The sequence below is a fragment of the Sphaerodactylus townsendi genome, linkage group LG13 (genome assembly GCF_021028975.2).
Source record: "Sphaerodactylus townsendi isolate TG3544 linkage group LG13, MPM_Stown_v2.3, whole genome shotgun sequence".
Classification (NCBI taxonomy): domain Eukaryota; kingdom Metazoa; phylum Chordata; class Lepidosauria; order Squamata; family Sphaerodactylidae; genus Sphaerodactylus; species Sphaerodactylus townsendi.
Window position 1 is genome coordinate 5,399,192 of NC_059437.1, and position 24,947 is coordinate 5,424,138.

Below are 24,947 nucleotides of genomic sequence, written 5' to 3' on the forward strand. Positions count from 1 at the left end.
TCTGAAGGCACGCTACTTGTTCTGTTCTAGTATGTCACCCTAGCCAGATGCAATTTTCTTCCTTCTACCAGACGATACAACAGAGAGCACCATCTTCCATCCTCTGATAGATCTTGCACCTGCAATCCTGGTCTTGAAGAAACCGTCCATCATGTTCTATTATATTGCCCTTTATATGCTGTAGAGCGGGAAAGACTACTTAATCCTCTCTTAGCTGCTCTAGGCAACACTACAGATGCTGTCAAATCTTTGTTCTTGTTAGACAGCAACTCAACTGTTACCATCGAACAAACTGCTAGATTCTTGTGTGTTGTCATCACTGAACGTTCCCAAATGCTTAGCAGACTCAATCCCAATTCAGTGGCTTAATATTCCAGCTCTCCTGATGCTTGTTTTTTTTTTAAAAAAATTACCAGCCAATTTTAATTTCCGTTGTATAATTTATATATGTGCCATCAAAGGTTTCTAAAAATCTAAAAACTAGTATGTCTTGCTGATATGAATCAAGTATGAAGCTACTGTGGATGAAATAACTGCATTATTTTTGTCGTTTTAGGGTCCAATGGGAGTTCCCGGATTTCAAGGAATATACGGGGTTCCTGTAAGTCTTGCTTTGTGTTTAAAATCGGAATTTGAAAATACTGCTTTAATTTGATTTTTTTTAAATGCTGGATAGCCGGTCAACATCAGTCTCAACCTGTTTCTTTAAGGATAAACCTCAACACCACAACTGCCTTAAAATTATTTGTAGTATTTCTATGTTGTGACAAAAATGGGGAAAGCAATGACAAAAGACGGAATGGCCTGCCTGAAATTTGTGTAATTAGGGAAGGTGGTATGTTGGACATAGGCAGAGCCGCATAAGTGGGGAATCTGCACCTGGAAGGCACGTGGTGTGCTCCTCCACCCCCTGCCCTGGTTCCTGTCCTGAACGCTTTATCAGCCTGGCAGACACCGCCGCCAGCTTCAGGGAAGGACGCCCCCGCTTCCTGGGCACTCCACCGCTGGATATAGGAGCCCAAAGAATGAATTGTAGCTGGTACAAGTTTCTCAAGTAATTTTTTTAAAATATCTTTTTCCACAGAGAGTTACAAAAGACATTTTTTAAAAATTAGGGGAAAATGAATAGATACAAACAGAGGTGGGATCCAGCCGGTTCTCACAGGTTCCCGAGAGTAGGGTACTAATTCTTTGTGTGTGCCGAGAGGGGGTTACTAATTGGGGATTTTGCCACGTGATTGTTGCCTTAGTTACGCCCCTCCTCTCAGCAGTAGCGCGCAGAACTTGAAGCAGTCTAGCAGGAGGTGCACCGGCGTGCGTGGCAGCCTGCACTGGCAAGGCATCTCGCTTCCTCGCCTAAGGACCCATGGCCAAGGGCTGCGCCCCTGCCACAAGCCCCACTCCAGGAATGCCCAGCCACTGGCCGCGGCTCCCCGCCCAGCCCCATTGGCGCTACGCCATTGTTTGAATCCCACCACCATGGGAACCTGTTACTAAAATTTTTGGATCCCACCACTGGATACAAATGATAATTATATATATGGAGTTGCAGTAGTAGTAGAAGTCATTTAGATTATTTTTGACCCCATCCAAAAGGGGGAGAACTTGTCCTGCAGATTTGCTGTCCTCAGAGCACTTCCCCCGCAGAGGGGTGAAACTGCTGGCAAGTGACTGCCCCCACCTTCCCCGGCGGTGGGACAGGGCATGGGACGCTGCAATAGTGTCCCTGCACCGCCGATGGTAGAGCAGGGGCGGTCTGGAGGAGCCGAGTTTAGTCTGCTCCCAGCTGGCCATTTGCGGCTTTACGTTGGCAGCGGTTTGTTTACACTCGAGCCACCAAAAAAGGCCGCGTACGTTTATAGAAGCCCCGTAGAGGTTCCTTGGCAGCAGGGAGCCTTTTCCCGTTTGACAACCTCCCCACACTGCTGGGAAACCTCTTCGGGAGCAGTGGGGCAGCGCAGCCAGCCACCTGGCCACTTGGATGGGGCTGTTAATCATTTCAACTGGTTGTTATACCGAGGAAAAGCTTATTCTTAACCATCTTTAAACAACCGGATTGGTTTAACTGCATTGACAGTTATTACCATTTGAAAAGAATTTGATGGTAAATACCAATAAACACATGAACTATAACATCCCAGCAACAACACGTACACCTAAATAGGGCTTTCCATTTTATAATACTTAAATTAAGACTCCTAGGTTTCACAAGCAGTTGAAGTCCCCCCCACCCCCAACGGGTTATATACAGAGGTGGGATCCAGCAGGTTCTCACCAGTTCCCGAGAGTGGGTTACTAATTATTTGTGTGTGCCAAGAGGGGGTTACTAATTGGGTCCGCTTTCCCGTTAGAAATGCCATTAGGTCCAAAAATCATCAAGTCCTGTTGTTTCCTATGTGGCTGGTTAGCGAAGGTAGAAAACGGGATCATTCTCCCTGTTGGGCTGTTTTAAGAACATGTTTTAGAAATACAGTAAAGCTCCTTGTTTAAGGAAAAGTCTCCCTTCTTTTGATTTCTAGAAACAAAATTAAGTATTTGAAAGTATTAAGTATTTGACAGGCAGTCAATTAGAGGAGAAGTGAAAGTTGTTTGCTGTTGGCAGTGTGGACGCTAGTGGACCTTGCTAGAATGAGTTTAAATTATGGACAGAAAGATACCAGCTGGAAATTAGGAACTTTTTTTTACAGTAAGAGTTTTTTTACAGTAACAGAGAAATTATTAATGCCCTGCCCCCGGAATGCCCGGCCAAGCCCCCGTCGTGCCCAGCCCCATTGGTGCTACGCCACTGTTTGAATCCCACCACCATGGGAACCTGTTACTAAAATTTTTGGATCCCACCACTGGTTATATAATGTTCTATGCCCATTATACTTGGCTTGCGCAGAATCCACTATGCGAGTTTGCCTCCTTATAACCTCTGCGTTGTTTGGGGCTAAATCTTTCCCCCCCTCCCCTTATTCAATCTGATGGATTCTCTGGTGGGCCGTTCTCCGATTCTCCAGCCACTAGTTTCTTCCCTTACCGTTTGTAGCAGGTAGGCGTTTTTCCTCAAGTTGATTGAAATCTTTTTGGAGATTTGCTTTGACAGTTTCCTTTTTTTTCACTTTAGCTCATTTTTTTTTTGCTTGCCATCTCCTAACTCTTTCCTCGATGGCAATAATCCTCCGCGATCACTTTCCTACTGGTTCTCCTTCCTTTGAAATGTATTTTTACTCCAACCATCCTTGAAACTTTTATAAGGTGACCAGCTGTCCCGATTTTCGCGGGACACTCACGCTTTTGCGCAATGTGTCCCGTGTCCCACCGGGCTTTGACATTGTCCTGATTAGGCAATGTGCTCCTTGTGGTTGCTGCTACAGACGCAGTCAGATATTACACTGTTTTTATGGGCGGAAAAGTGCCGTTGAAATAGGAAGCTCTAGAAGCTGCGCGTAGCCGCAAGCAGGAGGGAGCGTACCCGCGCCTGCCGCGAGGCTCTGGGCGCTCCCTGTTTCCTGATCGGAGCCGGCCGCGATAAGGCAGTGTGCTCTGGCGCGCAGGCAGATGCGCGCAGTCTCCGGCCAAATAAGTAAAAAATCTGGTCACCTTAAACTTTTAGAACAATAATATCTCTGTTACTAATTAGAATGTAAAAGCATTTCTTTTCTCTGCTGTCTGATGAGGTTCCAGAAAACACAGAAATTCTGGAGAAACAGCAGTCACCTCTGTTAGCCTCTTTGTGTTTTACACCTCTACTGGGGGTGCCTATTGGGAGCAAAGTTTCTCATTCATGCCAGGATGTGATCTGTTTTCCATCTTAGGTGGGTGGTAGGAAAGTTTTCGTTGAACGAGCAAATTAGATGGTGAAACGCCCCACGACAATTGGATTATACCATAAATGCAGAAACTGGAAATAGGTGTCAAATCCAAACGTTTCTGTTTTGCATTTTCTGTCATTTAAACAAATCCCTACGGGGAACACAGCAATCATAGTTGCTCTTATACATCCAATGCAGTCCCATTCCCAGCGCTAGGCGTGAGTCACGTTTGCCCTGAAACCATATGGGATCGGCACTCAAGGGACTGCAGACTCTTGGCACGGGGGAGGGGAGAGACCACCAGAGGTCATGTTGGAAACGTTGACCATCAGGTGAGTTGCTGGCTTTCTGTGTTGTCGCAGCTGAGTCAATGAAACCTCTTGGCAGCCGGAGCAGCCGCAGCCTGTGTTTATTAAAGGTTAACCACAGGCGTACTGGAGAAACGGACCTTTAAAAAAAACGAAGCTATTCTGCCGCACATGTTTAGTTTTTCCCATGGAACGAGGCTGGAAAGTAAGATATACGGTTTATACCACTTCAGCTGAGTATACAAGGCTGACTGGATGGAAACATCTTGATGAGATAGTACATGTTATGGTTTTTGTCAGCCCTGCACTTTTTCTTTTCGGTTCTTTTAGATATATAGCTTCCAGGCGAGTGCGCCTTGGCTTTCAGAGCATGCAAAAGCTTCTTATTTGGTCAAGCTTGTGTTCATCCTTGCTTGAATCTCTGATCTCCCTTCCTTCTAATGTTCGTATGATCTCCCAGAGGACTCATCCTTTACACGACACATTTCCCCATTGATAACAAGAAGAAGAGTTGGATTTATATCCTACACAGAGGCGTAGGAGGCAGAGCCTCCATGTATCTTAATCTTGAGGAACTGGGTTTGATCTCCCCAGCCCTGCCGCCTCTGAGCTGCGGGAGGCTTATCTGGGGACCTAGAAACAGCCTGCTGCACCACCGGTTCGACCCCAAATGTCAGTTTGTTCAACGGGCTCACAGTTCCTCATAAGCTTCCCGTCATCTCCAACCCACCTACAGGGTGTCGGTTAAGAGGGAAAAGGGCAAGGAGATTGTAAGCCCCTTTGAGTCTCCTGCAGGAGAGAAAGGGGGGATATAAATCCAAACTCTTCTTCTTCTTCTTCTTCTCTCCTGTAAGGAGAGCAATCCAATCCAATCCTAAAAACTCCTTTTATTAGGGCATAAACCAGAAGTACTCATACATTCCAAGTACAAAAAACAGGATCATTGTTATATATCATGTAGGAACATGGATTAAAAAAATGTATAAACTGCTTTCCAGAAATTTTCTACAATAGGGTTGGTTCATTAGCTCAGACATTTCTTTAGTTTGTCTGAGAGAGTCATAGCAATTCTAGGAGGTAGTAAAGCTCCTAGATCGGTTCTAATATCATTATAATTTCCTGAACAGTAAAGCAAGGATATGAGGCTTGAGTCCATAATGCTGGGACAGTGCTTTCGACAACAACGCCACTTTGTGGGATGTTATGGAAAACTACATTGAAGCTGTAAGGAGACTCCAAAGGGCTTAAGCAAACGCCTTTCCTTCTCACAACAAACACCCCTGTGAGGTGGGTAGGGCTGGAGAGCTCCGAGAAGCTGTGACTAGCCCAAGGTCACCTCCAGCTGGCTGCAGTTGGAGATCACAGGTTAACCTGAATTCCTCCAGACAAGCCTCCACAGGCCTCCAAGCAGCAGAGCGTAAATCAAACCCGGTTCCTCCAGATTAGAGTACACCTGCTCTTAACCACTACGCCACTGCTGCTCTTTTTTCCTGCTTTTTTCCGAAGCCCAAATGTTAGGAAAGGATGTGACCTGCCTTGTAATGCCAGGGGATCTCATGAAAAGAGTTGCCTTTTCTCATGTTCTCCCAGACTTCATTAGGCATGGGGCCACGAATCAGTATCTGCATTTGCATGCAGAAGGTCCTCAGCTCAGTCCCTGGTTTACAGGATCTTCTAGTAGGTATTATGAACCACCTCCACCTGAGTGAGGAACTACAAGTCAGGTTCAGGTTGCCCAGAATGGAGAAGGACCAGGAAGGACCCGGAGCCGGGTACAATGGCATAGAGTTCACACTCTAAAGCACAGGTGTCAAACTTGCGGCCCTCCAGATGTTATGGACTACAATTCCCACCATCCCCTGCCTGCATCATGCTGGCAGCGGGATGATTGGAATTAAACCATAATATCTGAGGGTTACGAAGCCTGAGCAATCTATGCTCTAAAGCACAGGTGCTTCTCAAACTTGTACTGGGCCTCTCCCAGATGCTCTTTGGACTACAGATTACTCCTTCCGACGGTGGCAGGGTGGTGTATGTCCCACCGCCAGGGGCTCTGGATCGGGCTTTGCAAAACTCTCTGCTAACAGAATAGCAGAGGGATTCTCATTTGGTTTGCTGGCATTTTTAACGCAGGGGAGAGCGTGTTAAAGAAAACGCAATTTCTCCTGGTAGCCAGAACTCTAAGACGAGGCGATACTTTCTGCCACCGTAGCTCCATGTTTAGGGACATTTCCTTTAGACACAGACTCCTCGCCACCATTAAATATGCAGAGAGCTGTGTTGTGTAAAATCGGGATCGGCAACAAATGCACCGACTGATGCTATTATTTGAGCCGTTGCTCTGCTGTCCTTGTCTGTCTCTGGCTCTCTCTGAGGGGTGAGCCCAGGAGGTTAAGAGCCTCGTGCATTCAATCTTGAGGAACTCGGGTTTGATTCCCCAGCCTGCCGCCTTCTGGAGCTGTCGTGGAGGCTTCTCTGAGAATTCAGGAGTAGCCTGTGCACTCCCACACACGCCAGCTGGGTGACCTCAAGCTTGGGCTAGTCACAGCTTCTTGAGCGCTCTTCTCAGTCTCTACCCACCTCACAGGGTGTTTGTTGTGGGGAAGGGCAAGGAGGATTGTAGGCGCTCCTTTGAGTCTCCTGCAGGAGAGGACGGGGGATATGCAAATCCAAACTCCTCCTCCTCCTCCCTCCCTCCTCTGGGGGGCAGGTTTTGGTCATCCTTCGGCTTCCCAGTTTGCCTCTTTCCTCCTGCACAAAAACCTTTGCGCCATTTTAAGAGGCTGTTCCGTGGGTGGAAGAACTTAAAGTTATGCATCAGCAGAAAGCCTTGCTGTTAGAGGAGTGGATCTATGGGACCCAGCCTTTCGTCGCTGAAAGATAAACAAGTCCCTGCAGGATGTTTACACTGATGTAAAAGGAGAAGATAGTGTGTCCCTTAAGCTAGCAATACTGGTTATCTCTTTTGTTATATAGGGTACAGAAGCTTCCAGGTCTTTGTTTGCAGACACGTGCAATTCTCATTTCCCCACAGTCGCCTGTCCCCAGGAATTATCTGCTGCCTTCAGGCTATAAATTGAGATGAGATAAATACATGGAGGAAGAATCCCATGTGTTTGCTTTGAACCATCACAGACCAATTCTGTGTTTTGTTATAGGCCGGCATGTTGATGTAAGATACTTTACTGCTGAACCAAAGACAGGCAAGTTAGCAAACAGATTACGGCATTAGGCTCCCCCACCCCACTTAAAAGGATTAACTTTGAAAGAGGAGGACAATGGAGGAAGATTTAGCATATGCTGGATATTGGCTGATCTTTTCCTCATTCATGCCACTGAGGACTGATTCAGACGCTGGGGCAGAAGCGTAGCTAGGGAAAATGGAGCCCGGTGCAAAATCTGAGTTGTGTGTGTTTTGTATTTTTTAGTGTTTTTTTCAATTTTCGGCCTGCAGGGGACGCAGTTTTTAGGCTAGCAGCCTAAAAAATTCAGGGTATCTTTAGGAGACTATCCTGATGATACAAGCTAGGTTTGGTTCAGGGGGTCAAAAGTTATAGACTCTCAAAGGTGTAGCCCCCATCTCCTATTAGCTCCGGTTGGAAACAATGGGGGATGGGGCACCCCTTTTGGTAACCCATAATTTTGGACCCCCTGAACCAAACCTCACCTAACTTGGTGGTATCACTTCAGGAGAGTTCTCTCTAAAACTCCTTGAAAAATTTGGTGCCAAGCTAGCCTAAAAACTGTGCCCCCCTGCAGGCCAAAAACTGGAAAACACTAAAAAATACAAAAAACAAACCTTGCTATTGGCCATCTGTATAATTTTCCTACTTATCAAATAATGGAACCTCCGCATTCCAATAGCTATGAAAATGTTTGAGCCGTTTTCAGACGTGGTTTGTTAAATTTTATGTGTTTAAGTTCTCTGAATCAGACTTTGGAAATGGTTCAGGATACCATACCAGGAGCAGCAGTGACGTAGTGGTTTAGAGCAGGTGAACTCTAATCTGGAGGAACCGGGTTTGATTCCCCACTCTGCCGCTTGAGTTATGGAGGCTTCTCCGGGGAATTCAGATTAGCCTGGGCACTCCCACACATGCCAGCTGGGCACTTGACCTAACTACAGTTCTTCTGAGCCCTCTCGGCCCCACCTTCCACTTCACAGGGTGCTTTGTTGTGCAGGGGGGAAGGGCAAGGAGATTGTAAGCCCCTTTGAGTCTCCTACAGGAGAGAAAGGGGGATATAACCTAACTCCTCCTCCTCCTTCATTTTCTGTGTTGATTATGGTTCAGTAGTTCTTTATGGGGAACTATACACCCCCTTGAACGTACGACAAGTCGCAACCGACTTATGGCAAACCCAGCAAGGGACTTTCAAGGCAACTGAGAAGCGAAAGTGGTTCACTGTTGCTTTCCCCCTGCAGCGTCTTCCTTGGCAGCCATCCTTCCATGTACCAACCCTGCTTAGGTCTGACAAGACAGGGCTAATCCTTTAATTAATTAATTAATTAATTTATAGGCTGCCTCAACCCCCAAGGGCTTTAGACTTAACGGTATTTCTATTCCAAAAAGTAATAAAGTAGAAGAGTTTGGATTTATATCCCCCCTTTCTCTCCTGTAAGGAGACTCAAAGAGGCTTACAATCTCCTCCCGCACCCACAACAAACACCCTGTGAGGTAGGTGGTGCTGAGAGAGCTCAGAAGCCCTGTGACTAGCCCAAGGTCACCCAGCTAACGTGTATTGGAGTGCAGGCTAACCTGAATCCCCCAGACAAGCCTCCACAGCTCAAGCAGCAGAGCGGGGAATCAAACCCGGTTCCTCCAGATTAGAGTACACCTGCTCTTAACCACTACGCCACTGCTGCCATGCCATGCGCCAGTAACGCAACTCTATGCAAAAAGTTGTGCATGTCCACTTGAAAGCCTGGCTTTGGTTGCCCCTTTGCCATCTGAGAGACCTGACATGTACAGGCTTATCTTGTGTATATCTTTCCTCTTTATCTAGAACTCCTGGGAGGGCAGGACGCTTCCTACCATTGGCGCCAAGGCTTTCTTTAACGCTATGCCCTCTTGCCCTATTAAACGGTAGGTCTCAGAAGCAATTCTAGATAAATCACAAGGTCATGTAGAAGTTGCAAACTTAATGTGGTTGAAACCCTGACTCACCAACTCTTTGCACTGCACCAGGATTTGATAACATCAGGATCTTAAATTATACCAACTTAAGCAGCTCTTTTTTCTTCCAATCTGGGCTGCCTGATCTTGGATCTAGGGCCATTCCTGGTTGTTAAACAACTCGACCCCGGGTCCTTTGTGAAGAGATCGCCAATTTCATTGCGTGGAGATAGTTGAGCCGCTCCTGCAGAGTAGAACGTATTTTGTTGTGCTCCCGGGCCTTTTATCTCATCAAGTGTATCTGCCATGCAGTTGTTCCTCTTTATTTATGTAACTCTTTCTGATTATGTTAGATGTTAGGACCTGCGGGCGCTTTCCAGAGCAGCTCAGGGATACAATTCCCATCAGCCTCTGTCAGCATGGCCAATTGGCCATGCTGGTAGGGGCTGATGGGAATTGTAGTTCCTGAACATCTGGAGAGCCGCAGGTTCCCTACCCCTGGACTATGCCAATAAAGGCGTATGTAAATTTAAAAAAATATTCCAGAACTTCCTATATGCAGATGTTTTCCCCATAAACATAGCGCACTATACTTTCCTTCGCCCTTTGTCAATATCTGGTACTTCCTCCTGTTTTCATGCTGCAGCTATTAACATTCCGGCTGTGGTGGATCAATTTCTTATTAACCGCATCTTGTTAACTGAAATCCCTCTGGAACCCAAAATGTGGGATTTTTTAAAATTTAAATATTTATTTTAAAATGTTTCCTAACATACTTCAGTGCTTCCTGTTAACCTTCCTGGCACAGCATTGCCGTCGGCACATTGTCATCAGTGTTCTAAAATTACGTCCGTTTTGACCCAGATTTGAAGGCTGGTTTACCATCATTTACACACCTGAACCATGTCATCTGAAGTGATCTATGATGCTTGTGACATCCAGACTGCAGATTGGCAGGATGCCTGGTGTTATTTAATGGCTGCATGATTTCAAATTCTGTGCTGACAGACACCCAATACCAATTTCAGATTGGAAAGGCATTTACATAGCACTTCTCTTTGCTCCAACTCCTCCTGTAAGGAGACTCAAAGGGGTTGACAATCTCCTCCCCCCCCCAAAAAAAACCACCCTGTGAGGTAGGTGGAGCTGAAAGAGTTCAGAAGAACTGTGACTTGCCCCAGGACTAGCCCCAGGTCACCCCGTTGGTGTGCGAGAGAGTGCACAGGCTAATCTGAATTCCCCAGATAAGCTTCCACAGCTCAAGCGGCAGAGCAGGGAATCAAACCTCCAGATTAGTGTACACCTGCTCTTAAGCACTACGCCACTGTTGGAGTCAACTTCTTGGCCAGGAGAGACAGAAAAGGCAACCTTGTCAAGCTGTGCCATGCCTGTTGGCAGTGGATTGCTCCTGTAGCACTCTGTGGGTCTCTGCAACCTTGCACCTTGAAGCTAAAGTATCTTCCACCCAGTGGTGGGATTCAAAAATTTTAGTAACAGGTTCCCACGGTGGTGGGATTCAAACTGTGGCGGAGCGCCAATGGGGCTGGGCAGGACACGATGGGGGCATGGCCCGGCATTCTGGAGGCGGGGTATTCCTGGGTGGGGCTGTGGCAAGGATGCAGCTGCTGCGCCGGTCCTTGGTCGGGAAACGAATGCACGCAGGCGCAGGCTGCCACGCACGCCGGTGCACCTCCTGCTAGACTGCTTCAAGTTCTGCGCGCTACTGCTGAGAGGAGGGGTGTAACTAAGGCAAAAGTCACGTGGCAAAATCACCCATTAGTAACCCCCTCTCGGCACATACAAATAATTAGTAACCTACTCTCGGGAACCCGTGAGAACCTGCTGGATCCCACCTCTGCTTCCGCCCTGTAGTTTGGTGTTAAACATCCTATATGGTTTGTAGGATACTGAAATTACCCAGAATGACTGGCTTCTTTTGAACAGCTTTTATTTATTTATTTATTGCTGTCAAGTCACCGCTATCAAGTCAACCCCATGGGGTTTTGAAGGCAAGAGACGTTCAGAGGTGGTTTGCCCTTGCCTGCCTCCCTGTCATGCCCCTGGTATTCCTTGGAGGTCTCCCATCCAAATACTTGCCAAGGTCAGGACTGAGAGAGTGGGACTGGCCCAAGGTCACCCAGCAAGTTTCCAAGGCAGAGGGGGGATTCGAACCTGAGTTTCCCAGGCTGTAGTCTGACACCTTAACCACTACACCATGTAGGCTCTCCAGTGCCTTTATACTGAGCCGGGTTTTGTAGGTCACCTTCAAGGAAGGATTGCCTCGTTTTTGTACTGAGGATGCAAATGCACAGAGGTTAGCTAGCCTTTGCAAACTGCTGCCATCTGCTGGCAGGATTTTTTTTTGCAGAATGTTGACCTGAGTTTCTTCGTCGTTATGTCGAACTCATCCGAGCTCGCGAAGAATATTCGAATGCCCTTCGAGACGCCCAGTCACAATTTGGCACCCCTTTTAAATATTTTTTCCAGTTAAAAGTATGGTTAAATATCTTGCCACTTTTCTTAAGAACATAAGAACTAGCCTGCTGGATCAGACCAGAGTCTATCTTAGGTCCAAAGCACTCCTGCTACTCTCCAAGAAAGTGGCCCACCATAGGTGCCCCTTTTTGGGAGCCTACCTGCAAGGGGAGTGTGAAAGTAAATGGCCTTCTGTTGCCAAGCAAGCTGCTCCTGAGCACCTGGTCTTCTAAGGCAGTTGCAACCTGAGATCAAGGAGGATCAAGATTGGTAGCCATAAATCGACTTCTCCTCCATAAATCTGTCCAAGCCCTTTTTAAAGCTATCCAGGTTCTTGTGCATGTCCCAACATATGTTTCTCAAAAACAGGGGGGCTCTGTTGGAGCTCTGGTATCCCCAGAGCAGACAGGTGGGGAGCAGACAGATCCCCCCCCCCCAATATACCCTGGGACCTTGAGCATCTGCAGCTATTGTCACATGGGTGGAGTTGTGACCTTGGCTTTTCTTCCTGCGGACTCCTTGCTTACCCAAACAGGCTTGACAAAAGCTCAGTCTTTCCAGGAGCCTGAGTGGTGAGGGCTGCTGTCCCATGGTTGGCCCCTGCTCAAGAGGCTCACCCTGCACAAAGACTGCCATGTAGAGTTCAGCAGAGAAGGCAGCATGGTACACGCCTTCCTTTTGGCCTGCCCCCTTCTGCTCGGACCACTGAGTATTATGGAGGCCAGAAGGCTACATTTGGATATCTGGATCAAGATACAAGTAGTGGTTTTTTTTTAAAAAAACCATTGCTTGTGTATGTAAAGTGCCGTCAAGTTGCAGCAACTCTTGGAGACCCCTCATGGGGTTTTCAAGGCAAGAGATGAACCAAAGGCGCTTTGTCATTGCCTTCCTCTGCAGAGCCTTCCTTGATGGTTTCCCATCCTGGTACTAACTAGGGCCAACCCTGCTCATCCATCCATCCATCCATCCATCCATCCATCCATCCATCCATCCATCCATCCATCCATCCATCCATCCATCCATCCATCCATCCATCCATCCATCCATCCATCCATCCATCCATCCATCCATCTATCTATCATCTATCATCTATCTATCTCTCCCTCCCTGCCTCCCTCCATCCATCCCTCTATCCATCCATCCATCCATCCATCCATCCATCCATCCATCCCTCCATTCATTCATTCATCCATCCATCCCTCTATCCCTCTATCTATCCCTCTATCTATCCCTCTATCTATCCCTCTATCTATCCCTCTATCCCTCTATCCCTCTATCTATCTATCTATCTATCTATCTATCTATCTATCTATCTATCTATCTATCTATCTATCTATCTATCTATCTATCTATCTATCTATCTATCTATCTATCTATCTATCTATCTATCTATCTATCTATCTATCCATCCATCTATCTATCCATCTATCATCTATCCATCCATCCATCCATCCCTCCATCCACCCATCCACCCATCCACCCACCCACCCATCCATCCATCCACCCAGCCAGCCAGCCAGCCAGCCAGCCAGCCAGCCAGCCAGCCAGCCAGCCAGCCAGCCAGCCAGCCAGCCAGCCAGCCAGCCAGCCAGCCAGCCAGCCAGCCAGCCAGCCCTCCCTCCCTCCCTCCCTCCCTCCCTCCCTCCCTCCCTCCCTCCATCCATCCATCCATCCATCCATCCATCCATCCATCAAATTTTTAACCCACCCATCCCCGAAGGACTCAGGGCAGCTTAGCTTCTGAGATGTGATGAAACTAGGTTGGCTTCAGGGGTCTGCCACCAATTGGCCATGCTGGCAGGGGCTGATGGGATTTGTAGTCCATGAACACCTGGAGAGCTGCAGGTTGCAGACCCCTGGCTTAGACCATCCAGGTCAAGGCATGACTGCTTCCATGCTCAATTTTGCTTTTGGAGAACTCCAAGTTGAAATGTTACTTGTTCATTTTATTGATTCATGCACACAGACGTTTAACAAATGCTAATCTTAACGTTTACCTTTCTCTTCCCCACCCCCCCACCCCCACCCGAATCCAGGGACACCCGGGCCAGGCCGGACGCCGAGGTCTACCTGGCCTAGATGGCTGTAATGGTACTACTGGGAGTCCAGGTGTCGCAGGACCAGGTGGATTTCCTGGCACGCTGGGTCCACCGGTATGTTGTAATAAATACTTAGATTTGCTTAAAGTAACAAGTCTGGGAAAGATCTATCTATCTATCTATCTATCTATCTATCTATCTATCTATCTATCTATCTATCTATCTATCTATCTATCTATCTATCTATCTATCTATCTATCTATCTATCTATCTATCTATCTATCTATCTATCTATCTATCTATCTATCTATCTATCTATCTATCTATCTATCTATCTATCAACCGCAGCCCATTAGTATCTCTGATTAACTGGATTTCAGCATTCGGCTCTGTGGTCTCTCTCGGTATAAAGCAGCTTCATAGCTTCACATGTTCTAGCTGCCTGATTCTGTGTTTTTCTTACTGCACAGCTAAAGTTTCCTTGTCTGTTTGTGTGTCTCACACATCCTGTTGTGGGAACTGATAACCCCATTTCGCTGCCCTGCCCTGAAGTGGAATGCGTGTGATTATTCCAACTGCAAGGGTGAGAGAGATATACGTGGGAAGGACCACCGTAATAGGCCCCGTCAGCGTGGCCGGAGTGTTCACAATAGTGTAGCTTGGCTCCAAAGGGAGCGGTTCCCACGCGAACGGGTGTGTTTGCACGTGGAATCCTGTGGGGACAATTTCTTGCAGTAATCAATGTATTGTTACTTTCCTTAACTCTGTCAACAAACACTCATGTCTGAGGAGCTGAGCTTTGTGGCTTCTAAGATTTTCTATTAAGTCTGAAAATACTTGAGGAGGCTGCAGCTCCCTATTTGAACCGACGCCCGTTGTTTTCAGTAGCTTCACTACAAAGCAGATGATCCTTGTTATCCATTGATGGTGCTTTAACCGTATCAGCAAATAAATTTGTCTAAATTGAAGAAGAAGAGGAAGAAGAAGAAAAGAAGAAGAGGAAGAAGAAGAAAAGAAGAAGAGGAGGAGGAGGAGGAGGAGTTTGGATTTATATCCCCCCTTTCTCTCCTGCAGGAGACTCAAGGGGGCTTACAATCTCCTTGCCCTTCCCCCCTCACAACAAACACCCTGTGAGGTAGGTGGGGCTGAGAGAGCTCCGAGAAGCTGTGACTAGCCCAAGGTCACCCAGCTGGCATGTGTGGGAGTGTACAGGCTAATCTGAATTCCCCAGATAAGCCTCCGCAGCTCAGGCGGCAGAGCTGGGAATCAAACCCGGTTCCTCCAGATTAGAGACACGAGCTCTTAACCTCTTATGCCACTGTTGCTCCCTCCTACGCCACTGCTGCTGCTTAACACAGGGAGGGAATTAGAGATGGGGGAGAGAAGTGTGGCAGCCCGTCGGTATCATTCATAGCCGCCCAGACACATGTAAGAGGCCATTTAATAGGTTGGTCAGCTCCAGCTTGGGAAATCCGTGGAGGTTATGGAATGAAGCCAGGAGAGGGTGGGGTTCGGGAGGAGAGAGATACTCAGCAAAGTATAATGTAGGGGTGGCCAACCTATGGTGCTCCAGATGTTCGTGGACTATACTTCCCATTAGCCCCTGCCAGCTGGGGCTGATGGGAATTGTAGTCCAGGAACATCTGGAGCACCATAGGTTGGCCTCCCTTGGTATAATGCCAAAGAAGCCACCCTCCAAAATCACCCGGGGAGCCGATCTTCAAGGTCTGAAGGCTGTAATTCCAGCAGATCTTCAGGCTCCGTTGCGTCCACCTAAAGGTGGACAACCCCAGCATTTAGAGATGAGTATACATCATTTTGCTTCCATGCTTTTTTGCATTTGCATGGGCTGTCAGAAGCATTAGGGGCATGCTCATGTTTTCCACAGAAGTGTGTTTGCAGTTACTTTCTCCATAGACTTCACTTCAGTTTTGGATGAATGCTGGTGGTGGAGAAGGTCCAGGGGAACTCAGAAGATGTGTGCTTGGAGAAGAACATAAGAACAAGCCAGCTGGATCAGACCAGAGTCCATCTAGTCTAGCATTCTGCTACTCGCAGTGGCCCACCAGGTGCCTTTGGGAGCACCTGCGTTTAAACAGGGAAACGTGTTTAAACAGAGGTCTGCAGGACGTGCAGGATGTGAAAGCAATGGCCTTCTGCGGCTGCTGCTCCTGAGCAGCTGGTCTCCTAAGGCATTTGCAATCTGAGATCAAGGAGGATCAAGATTGGTAGCCATAGATCGACTTCTCCTCCATCAATCTGTCCAAGCCCTTTTTAAAGCTATCCAGGTTAGTGGCCATCACCACCTCCTGTGGCAGCATATTCCAAACACCAATCACACGTTGTGTGAAGAAGTGTTCTGCCTGGTTCTAGTATTGTGAGAAGGTTTTCCATGCCAGATCTAAGTTCAGGATACAGTCAAGTCATGCTTTGCTCTTACCAAGATTCAGAACTCAATGCGTGGTTTAGGTTTCTAACCGTGCCACAGCTAGAGCCGCTTCAGGGCTTTGCATCCCTCTCAGCTTCCTAAATTAGGCCCTGTTCTCATGAGGCGGTCTCCTCTGGAGGCAGAGGGATATCCCTGGCCCGTTATGTGTGGAGCGCTTTCCGCCGCGCTCCTAGCCCCACAGTCCCTCCAAGGTGAGGTCTCGTCACGTTTCCCAGTTTAAACACGAAAAGCCGCCCCTCTGTCTGCCGCACAGCTCATGATCGCCTGCCCCCACTTTGCTCAAAAGGAAAGATCGAAAGTCAAAAGGGTCCCCGCCCCACTCCCAGGGATCGATGCCGGGCTTTTCCCTTACAGTACAAAAGCCACGAAAGCAGCCTCCGCTATATTGATATAAGGAGGAGGAGGAGTTTGGACTTATATCCCCCCTTTCTCTCCTGTAGGAGACTCAAAGGAGCTTACAATCTCCTTGCCCTTCCCCCCTCACAACAAACACCCTGTGAGGTGGGTGGGGCTGAGAGAGCTCCGAGAAGCTGTGACTAGACCAAGGTCACCCAGCTGGCGTGTGTGGGAGTGTACTGTAGGAGACTCAAAGGGGCTTACAATCTCCTTGCCCGTCCCCCCTCACAACAAACACCCTGTGAGGTAGGTGGGGCTGAGAGAGCTCTGAGAAGCTGTGACTAGCCCAAGGCCACCCAGCTGGCATGTGTGGGAGTGTACAGGCTCATCTGAATTCCCCAGATAAGCCTCCACAGCTCAGGCTGCAGAGCGGGGAATCAAACCCGGTTCCTCCAGATTAGATACACGAGCTCTTCACCTCCTACGCCACTGCGTATAAGCCAGGGGTCTGCAACCTGCGGCTCTCCAGATGTTCATGGACTACAATTCCCATCAGACCCTGCCAGCATGGCCCATTGGCTGGAGAGCCGCAGGTTGCAGACCCCTGATATAAGCAATACCGATATTACCTTTAAAGGGCTTTTAAAGACCAACCTAACCTTTCCTCTTGCGTTTGGGGCTAACTGGAAGGAAGGAAGACTTGCAGTGAGAGGGAAACCTCCCAGATTCCCCGCTCACGCAAACTGTGAGATGTCAGGGCTCTCCGGTGACACAACTTTAATGGTGTCAGTACAAGAATCTCTGCCCCGAAGGAGCCATACCCTCTCTGTGAGGCAGAGAGCGAGCGTTTAATCAGCTCCTAACTATGGGCGTTTCCCCACTTACCTCTGCTGCCCTTTGCTGCGTGCTACTCTGGCGCGCGCCCGGGCGTCCCCACGACCCCCTCTCTGCGCGGGGTCATCAAAAGGCGCCGTTTCGAGGAGCGCCAGGGATGCTGCGCGCTGAGGGGGCGCAAGAGCGGCAGCGTCGGGGCAGCTGCGTTGTCGCCGCCCCTGTAGTGGGGAGTGCCGGGGGACCCTGCGCTACTTGAGGAGAGTAGCAAGTAGTAAGTGGGGAAAGGGCCTATAATTTGCCAGTTCAGATATCACTCTGTAGCTGTTATGCCCTGTTATTTTGCTTGATGGCTAAATAGAGCATCTAAGAGAGGCAGAACCACATAAATGTCTTCGGAATGTTATGAGATACGAAATAGTCTGGAATATGTTTAGATGACAGAGGGGGGCTCTATTAAATTAGCTTCAACGTTAGCATTGGCTTCATCACATGTTATTCTGCTCAGATTTGCTGGTTTACTTTTAGAGAGACTCATGCGGTTCTTCTGTTTTGTTTTAATTCAGGGTCGCCCTGGCCCAAAGGGTCCAAAAGGAGAACCTTCATTTCTCCAGGGCGTTTTTAAAGGAATTCAGGTAAGAAAATTTCGGGTTTGGAAAAAAAGAGATTTATACCAGGAGTAACATCCAAGCTGTGCATTTTGGTTGGGCCTACCATGCTGCCCTGAAAATAAGACAGGGTCTTATATTAATTTTTGCTCCAAAAGATGCATTAGGGCTTATTTTCAGGGGATGTCTTATTTTTTTTCCATGATTTTACACCCCCCACATGACCAGATCAGCTGCGCCGGGGAATCTGTAACTAGGGCTTATTTTTGGAGTTGGGCTTATATTTCAAGCATCCTCCAAAAATCACAAAAAATCATGCTAGGGCTTATATTTGGGATAGGTCTTATTTTCAGGTATATTAAAGATTGTCTGGTCCAGTACAAACCTGTCCCCTTCTCAGACCTTTTTCTGTGTTTTCTTATTGTGGTCATTAAGAGAGGGCTTTTCCTATACTGGCTTTCAACGCAAGAGACTTTTTAGGTAAGGAAGAGAAGAAGAAGAAGAAGAAGAAGAAGAAGAAGAGGAGGAGGAGGAGTTTGGATTTATATCCCCCCTTTCTCTCCTGTAGGTGACTCAAAGGGGCTTACAATCTCCTTGCCCTTCCCCCCTCACAACAAACACCCCGTGAGGTGGGTGGGGCCGAGAGAGCTCCGAGAAGCTGTGACTAGCCCAAGGTCACCCAGCTGATGTGTGTGGGAGTGTACAGGCTAATCTGAATTCCCCAGATAAGCCTCCGCAGCTCAGGCGGCAGAGCAGGGAATCAAACCTGGTTCCTCCAGATCAGAGTGCACCCTGCTCTTAGCCACTACGCCATTGCTGCTCCCGAGAGAAAGTTAGGGGCATTTCTTGGCATACCTCTTAACACTGCAGATTGAGATCAAAGGTAGAGGAAGGGTCCAGTTGCCAGGCAAGGTAACAATAGCCCTTGTGTATGTGAGTAAGGTGCTGTCAAGTCACAGCCAACTTATGGTGACCCTGTAGCAGGGATGGCCAACCTATGGTGCTCCATAAGAACATAAGAACTAGTCCAGCTCTCTGCTACTCGCAGTGGCCCACCAGGTGCCTTTGGGAGCTCACGTGCAGGATGTGAAAGCAATGGCCTTCTGCTGCTGCTGCTCCTGAGCACCTGGTCTGCTAAGGCATTTGCAACCTCACATCAAGGAGGATCAAGATTGGTAGCCATAGATCGACTTCTCCTCCATAAATCTGTCCAAGCCCCTTTTAAAGCTATCCAGGTTAGTGGCCATCACCACCTCCTGTGGCAGCAGATTCCAAACACCAATCACACGTGGCGTGAAGAAGTGTTTCCTTTTATTAGTCCTAATCCTTCCCCCCAGCATTTTCAATGAATGCCCCCTGGTTCTAGTATTGTGAGAAAGAGAGAAAAATTTCTCTCTGTCACCATTCTGTACCCCATGCATAATTTTATAGACTTCAATCATATCCCCCCTCAGACGTCTCCTCTCCAAACTAAAGAGTCCCAAACGCTGCAGCCTCTCCTCATAAGGAAGGTGCTCCAGTCCTTCAATCATCCTCGTTGCCCTACTCTGCACAGCATGCCAATTGGCCATGCTGGCAGGGGCTGATGGAAACTGTAGTCCATGAACATCTGGAGCACCATAGGTTGGCCACCCCTGTTATAGGGTTTAAGCTTAAAAAAAATAGGGCCAATGAATAAAATATCATTTTGTAGGTTTTTTCTTTTTATACCCCACTTTTCTCAACATTTAAAGAGTCTCAGAGCAACTTACAAACATTTAAAGAGTCTCAGAGTAACTTATATCCCCCAACAGGAGCCTTGAGAGGTAGGTGGGCTGGGAGAGTTCTGAGAGAACTGATTAGCCCTAGGTCACCCAGCAGGCTTCATGTGGAGGAGCAGGGAATTGAACCCAGTTCCCCAGATTAGAATCTGCCACTCCTAACCACTACATCAGGGTCAGTGCTTAGATGAGCTTTTAAGCTCAGGGGCAAATATCTTCCCTGCTGACAAATGAGCTAATCTTTCTGTTAACCAGTTTGGTTTCCAAAATATAGCTGTCTGCAAGGGCCTTTTCTGCTTAATTAGAGACATTGTTTGTTTGTTTGTTTGTTTCTTTAGGGAGAAGATGGCCTTCCTGGACTGAATGGTGAAGTTGTAAGTTTGCTTTTTCATAAAGTACAGTTTTTGTTAACAGCTTGGTAATTTTGGTTCTCTTGCCTCTCTCATCCCAGCCCTGTCAAATAATCAATTAAGAGTCCTAACAACTATATACATGCATACTTATTTATGCTGGCTCGTAGTTATGGTATTATTTTGAAAATAAATATTTACCATTTTTACTGGAAAGGCAGATGACCTTGATTGTAAGTGGACCCGTTTAAAAATGTTGGACACCAAAACTTTTTATTGGACATAATTAACTTCTATGCAAATGTAAGACAACCCCCCCCCTTTTTTTTTAATGGCAAATGTAGAAAAAATCTAGTCTTGTATGAGAATTAATACTGTATTGAAGTCACCAAAACCATACATATTTGGGGGGGCTACAATCCCGATATCACGTGAAGAAGGACATCTTACGACTGGTGGTCCATGTGGAACTGTAGGTGCACTGACATTTAAACTCATCAGCGAAAGCACCTACAAGAACAGTGTGCTGGCAGTCAAGGCTCAAAGAGTTCTGGGCATGCGATTGAGCTTCTCGCGGCTGCCCCTTTGGAGTTTATATCCCCCCTTTCTCTCCTGCAGGAGACTCAAAGGGGCTTACAATCTCCTTGCCCTTCCCCTCTCACAACAAACACCCTGTGAGGTAGATGGGGCTGAGAGAGCTCCGAGAAGCTGTGACTAGCCCAAGGTCACCCAGCTGGCGTGTGTGGGAGTGCACAGGCTAATCTGAATTCCCCAGATAAGCCTCCACAGCTCAGGCGGCAGAGCTGGGAATCAAACCCGGTTCCTCCAGATTAGATACATGAGCTCTTAACCTCCTACGCCACTGCTTTGTTTTGCAAAGAGTTGATAAAACTGAATGCACAGCAGCTACCATACCAAAACTGTAAAAAATATTCCTAATTATTAGCAGTTGTAAGTATATAAAATTGTATTTACTCACAATTATCCCTCCATTCTCTTACCTCCCTCTGAAGAAATGGCCCTGGGGCCAATCTGAATCCCCCCCCCCCCATGTAACTACAAAGTGCCGTGTCACTGTGTAAATTTTATCTATTTATTTATACATACTCTGCATTTCTCCTCATGAGGACACAAAACAGCTGGTCACATCATAAGAACATAAGAACAAGCCAGCTGGATCAGACCAGAGTCCATCTAGTCCAGCTCTCTGCTACTCACAGTGGCCCACCAGGTGCCTTTGGGAGCTCACATGCAGGATGTGAAAGCAATGGCCTTCTGCTGCTGCTGCTGCTCCTGAGCACCTGGTCTGCTAAGGCATTTGCAATCTCAGATCAAGGAGGATCAAGATGGGTAGCCATAGATCGACTTCTCCTCCATAAATCTGTCCAAGCCCCTTTTAAAGCTATCCAGGTTAGTGGCCATCACCACCTCCTGTGGCAGCATATTCCAAACACCAATCACACGTTGCGTGAAGAAGTGTTTCCTTTTATTAGTCCTAATTCTTCCCCCCAGCATTTTCAGTGAATGCCCCCTGGTTCTAGTATTGTGAGAAAGAGAGAAAAATTTCTCTCTGTCAACATTTTCTACCCCATGCATAATTTAATAGACTTCAATCATATCCCCCCTCAGACGTCTCCTCTCCAAACTAAAGAGTCCCAAACGCTGCAGCCTCTCCTCATAGGGAAGGTGCTCCAGTCCCTCAATCATCCTCGTTGCCCTTCTCTGCACTTTTCCTATCATCATTCTCTCCAGCTTATTCTCACAACAGCCCTGTGAGGTAGGTTAGACTGAGAGTGTGCTGGGCCCAACATCACTGTGACACACTTCCATGGCTGAGGGGGCATCCGAACCTGCCCATCCCAGGCTCTTGTCTGCTACCCCACACAAGAGTTCAGTAAATAAATCATCACCATCTTTCTGTGTGTGTGCTTTCCTGAAGTAGCTTCCATGTTGGCCATTTCAAGCATGACTGTAGTTGGTGCTGAAGAGTGTGTATTTTCAAGTGACCACAAATGCTTTTCCTTACAGGGTCCAATCGGCCGCCCAGGTCCACCCGGTCCCGCTGGCCCAGTTGGGCTACCTGGCTTTGCGGTAAACCAGTCTTTCTGTTTGCTGTTCTTGTGATGAATTGCGCTGAAAAAAAATGGAGATTTGTTCCTGTAATGTTTATTGACACATGTGATGTAGTTGTCATTTTGCATGTGGACAATTTAGAATTCAGCTTCTAAAAATGCCAACGCTATTTATTAAAACTAGTGAGAACTAGATAACTCAGCAGTATTAAGCTGGTTCCGTCACAAGAAACAGCTGCTTGCGGTAATAGGTTATCGATTTGTGGGACTCCTCATGTCGTGGATTCCATGGGGCTAGTACAGTGGTGGCGAACCTTTGGCACTCCAGATGTTCATGGACTACAATCAGTGGTGGGATCCAAAAATTTTAGTAGCAGGTTCCCATGGTGGTGGGATTCAAACTGTGGTGTAGCGCCAATGGGGCTGGGCGGGGTACAATGGGGGCTTGGCCAGGCATTCTGGGGGTGGAGCATTCCTGGGGGGGGCTGTGGCAAGGACGCAGCCACTGCGCCGGTCCTTGGCCGGGAAACGAATGCACGCAGACGCAGGCTGCCATGCACGCCGGTGCACCTCCTGCTAGACTGCTTCAAGTTCTGCATGCTACTGCTGAGAGGAGGGGTGTAACTAAGGCAAAAATCACGTGGTAAAATCACCAATTAGTAACCCCCTTGCGGCACACACAAATAATTAGTAACCTACTCTCGAGAACCTGTGAGAACCTGCTGGATCCAACCTCTGACTACAATTCCCATCAGCCATAGGTTCGCCACCACAGGGCTAGTATGAAAGGGACAAATCAAATGACATCATGCTTTACTCTTCTGTTGGTGGAGTTTTTGTTGCAGCAAAAAGCCTCCTCTGCAGAAATCCTCTTGTAGGGGAAATGTCACCCTCTGCCCCACCACCATGATCTATAGTACTTTGTCTCTAGGGCCCCACTGAATTCTGAGTATCCACTGTTCTCAGGACAGATAGTTGAAAGATCTGTTGCAGTTCATAGGATGCAACCCATTAAATCCAGTTAAAGTTGCACACAATTAAAATTCTTCTGATTATTTTTTAGGGGCCACCAGGTCTACCTGGCCCTCCGGGTCTTAAAGTAAGTATACTTGATACCATTTTAATTTTATTATAGTTTAATTTTGTTTAATATCACAGCTGCCGGTTCTTTAGCTGGTTGTTGGCCTTCCATTACAATTCGAGCCTCACCCAGAGGCTTCGGACGTTGTAATGCATCGGTGTAGTATTTATGTGGATCCCAGCAGGGCTGCCTTCTGAATCTGATAGATGTCGATTTGTCGATTTGTACATGTTTCAAGTGTTTCTAGTGTTTTCGGAATGGTGCCCGGGGTGCCGATTACCTGCAAGCTGTGGTTTGCATTTTTTTCTGCAAGCAAAGTCTCAACCACTGTTCATAATTCTGATTTTCAGTGAAAAGATTAAATCAGAGCTTGCCAATATAGATCTAACTATTGTTCACCAAAGCAGACAGTTTCCAGTTTCTCCTTGTTTCTCTCAATGGTAAAAAGCATTTTTATTTAATGTGAAAACTTATTTTTGCAAAACTGTACAATTAGCAATTTATGGCACAATGAGCAATTTATTATTAATCATTGTATATTATTGTGCCCAGATCAACTATGACTTTCATCTGGAAATATGTTAAAGGAAAATAAGCAGAAATTACAAGGAAAGAAGTACGATTCATTTCTGTAAAATAATAATAATAATAATAATAATAATAATAATAATAATAATAATAATAATAATAATAATAATAATAATAATAATTTCTTAGAATATAGATGTAATGTAAGGTGACCAGATTGTCACCTTTGTAAAGCGGGACCCGGGCGGGCGGCTACGCACGCAGCCGCAGGAGCGCACTGCCTTCTGGGGTGCTCTCGTTTCCCGCCCTGTGACAGGACAGGAAAAGGGGAGTGCCCCAGAAGGCAGTGCGACAGCCTTCCAAAAATCGGGACTGTTCAAAAAACCCACGGGATGCAGGACAAATTGGTTTTAGGCCGGACTGTCCCGCCAAAAGTGGGACGTCTGGTCACCTTAATGTAATGGCAAACAGTGGTTTGCTTGAAAAGTGGCAGTCTCAAATTATTTGACCCTGTGGAATAGAACAAGACCCTGCACAGAGGCCACAGAGCTGAGGATCCCCTCCTTACAATGCATTCACAAACCATGGTTTGTCCTTGCCTATGAAACAAACCAGTAAGTCAGTGTACAATAATTCCTATGTTGAAACTTGTGAGAACCTGACAAGCATTGCTTCATTGAAAGGTGACCTGTATTTACCATTGTTCTCAAGTGATACATTTTATTATGCTTTGAGACTAGATGCTCTTTTCCCTCATCGATTTGTTCTTAAAATGACATATTTGGCCTTCCGTAGTTTGTGCATGAAATGCTTCAAAAGATTCTTTTTAAAAAAAATATGTTTCTTTGTTGTTTTTTGTTTTATTTCTTTATTTACAGGGGAACATGGGCCTGGGTTTCCAGGGAGAGAAAGGAGAAAAAGTGAGTTCAATTTATTTGCTTTTCATTTGTTCTGATATATTACATTTTGAGGCATACATCAAGAAAAGCACCAGTGATGTATGTTGGACAAAAAAGTGGGACTCTGACTTGGGAGAACCAGTTTTAGATCTCTTCTCAAGATGGAGGATACTGTATGGATTTGTTTTGCTGGCGAGCATAGACTTCATGTGCCAAAAGTCCTGGTTTTACCCAAGGTGGACACACAGGCTCATTCCGCACATGCAGAATAATGCACTTTCAAACTGCTTTCAGTGCTCT

General features: G+C 47.0%; 1 protein-coding gene across 1 annotated transcript in view; it reads left to right on the forward strand.

Annotated features, from left to right (window-relative positions):
• COL4A6 (collagen type IV alpha 6 chain) overlaps positions 1-24,947 on the forward strand; it is a 278,502-nt gene that overhangs the window by 189,263 nt on the left and 64,292 nt on the right. Inside the window, 7 exon segments of the mRNA XM_048514719.1 lie at positions 557-601; positions 13,731-13,847; positions 17,916-17,984; positions 20,056-20,091; positions 22,096-22,158; positions 23,203-23,238; positions 24,627-24,668. Coding sequence (XP_048370676.1) covers positions 557-601; positions 13,731-13,847; positions 17,916-17,984; positions 20,056-20,091; positions 22,096-22,158; positions 23,203-23,238; positions 24,627-24,668 — 408 coding nt within the window.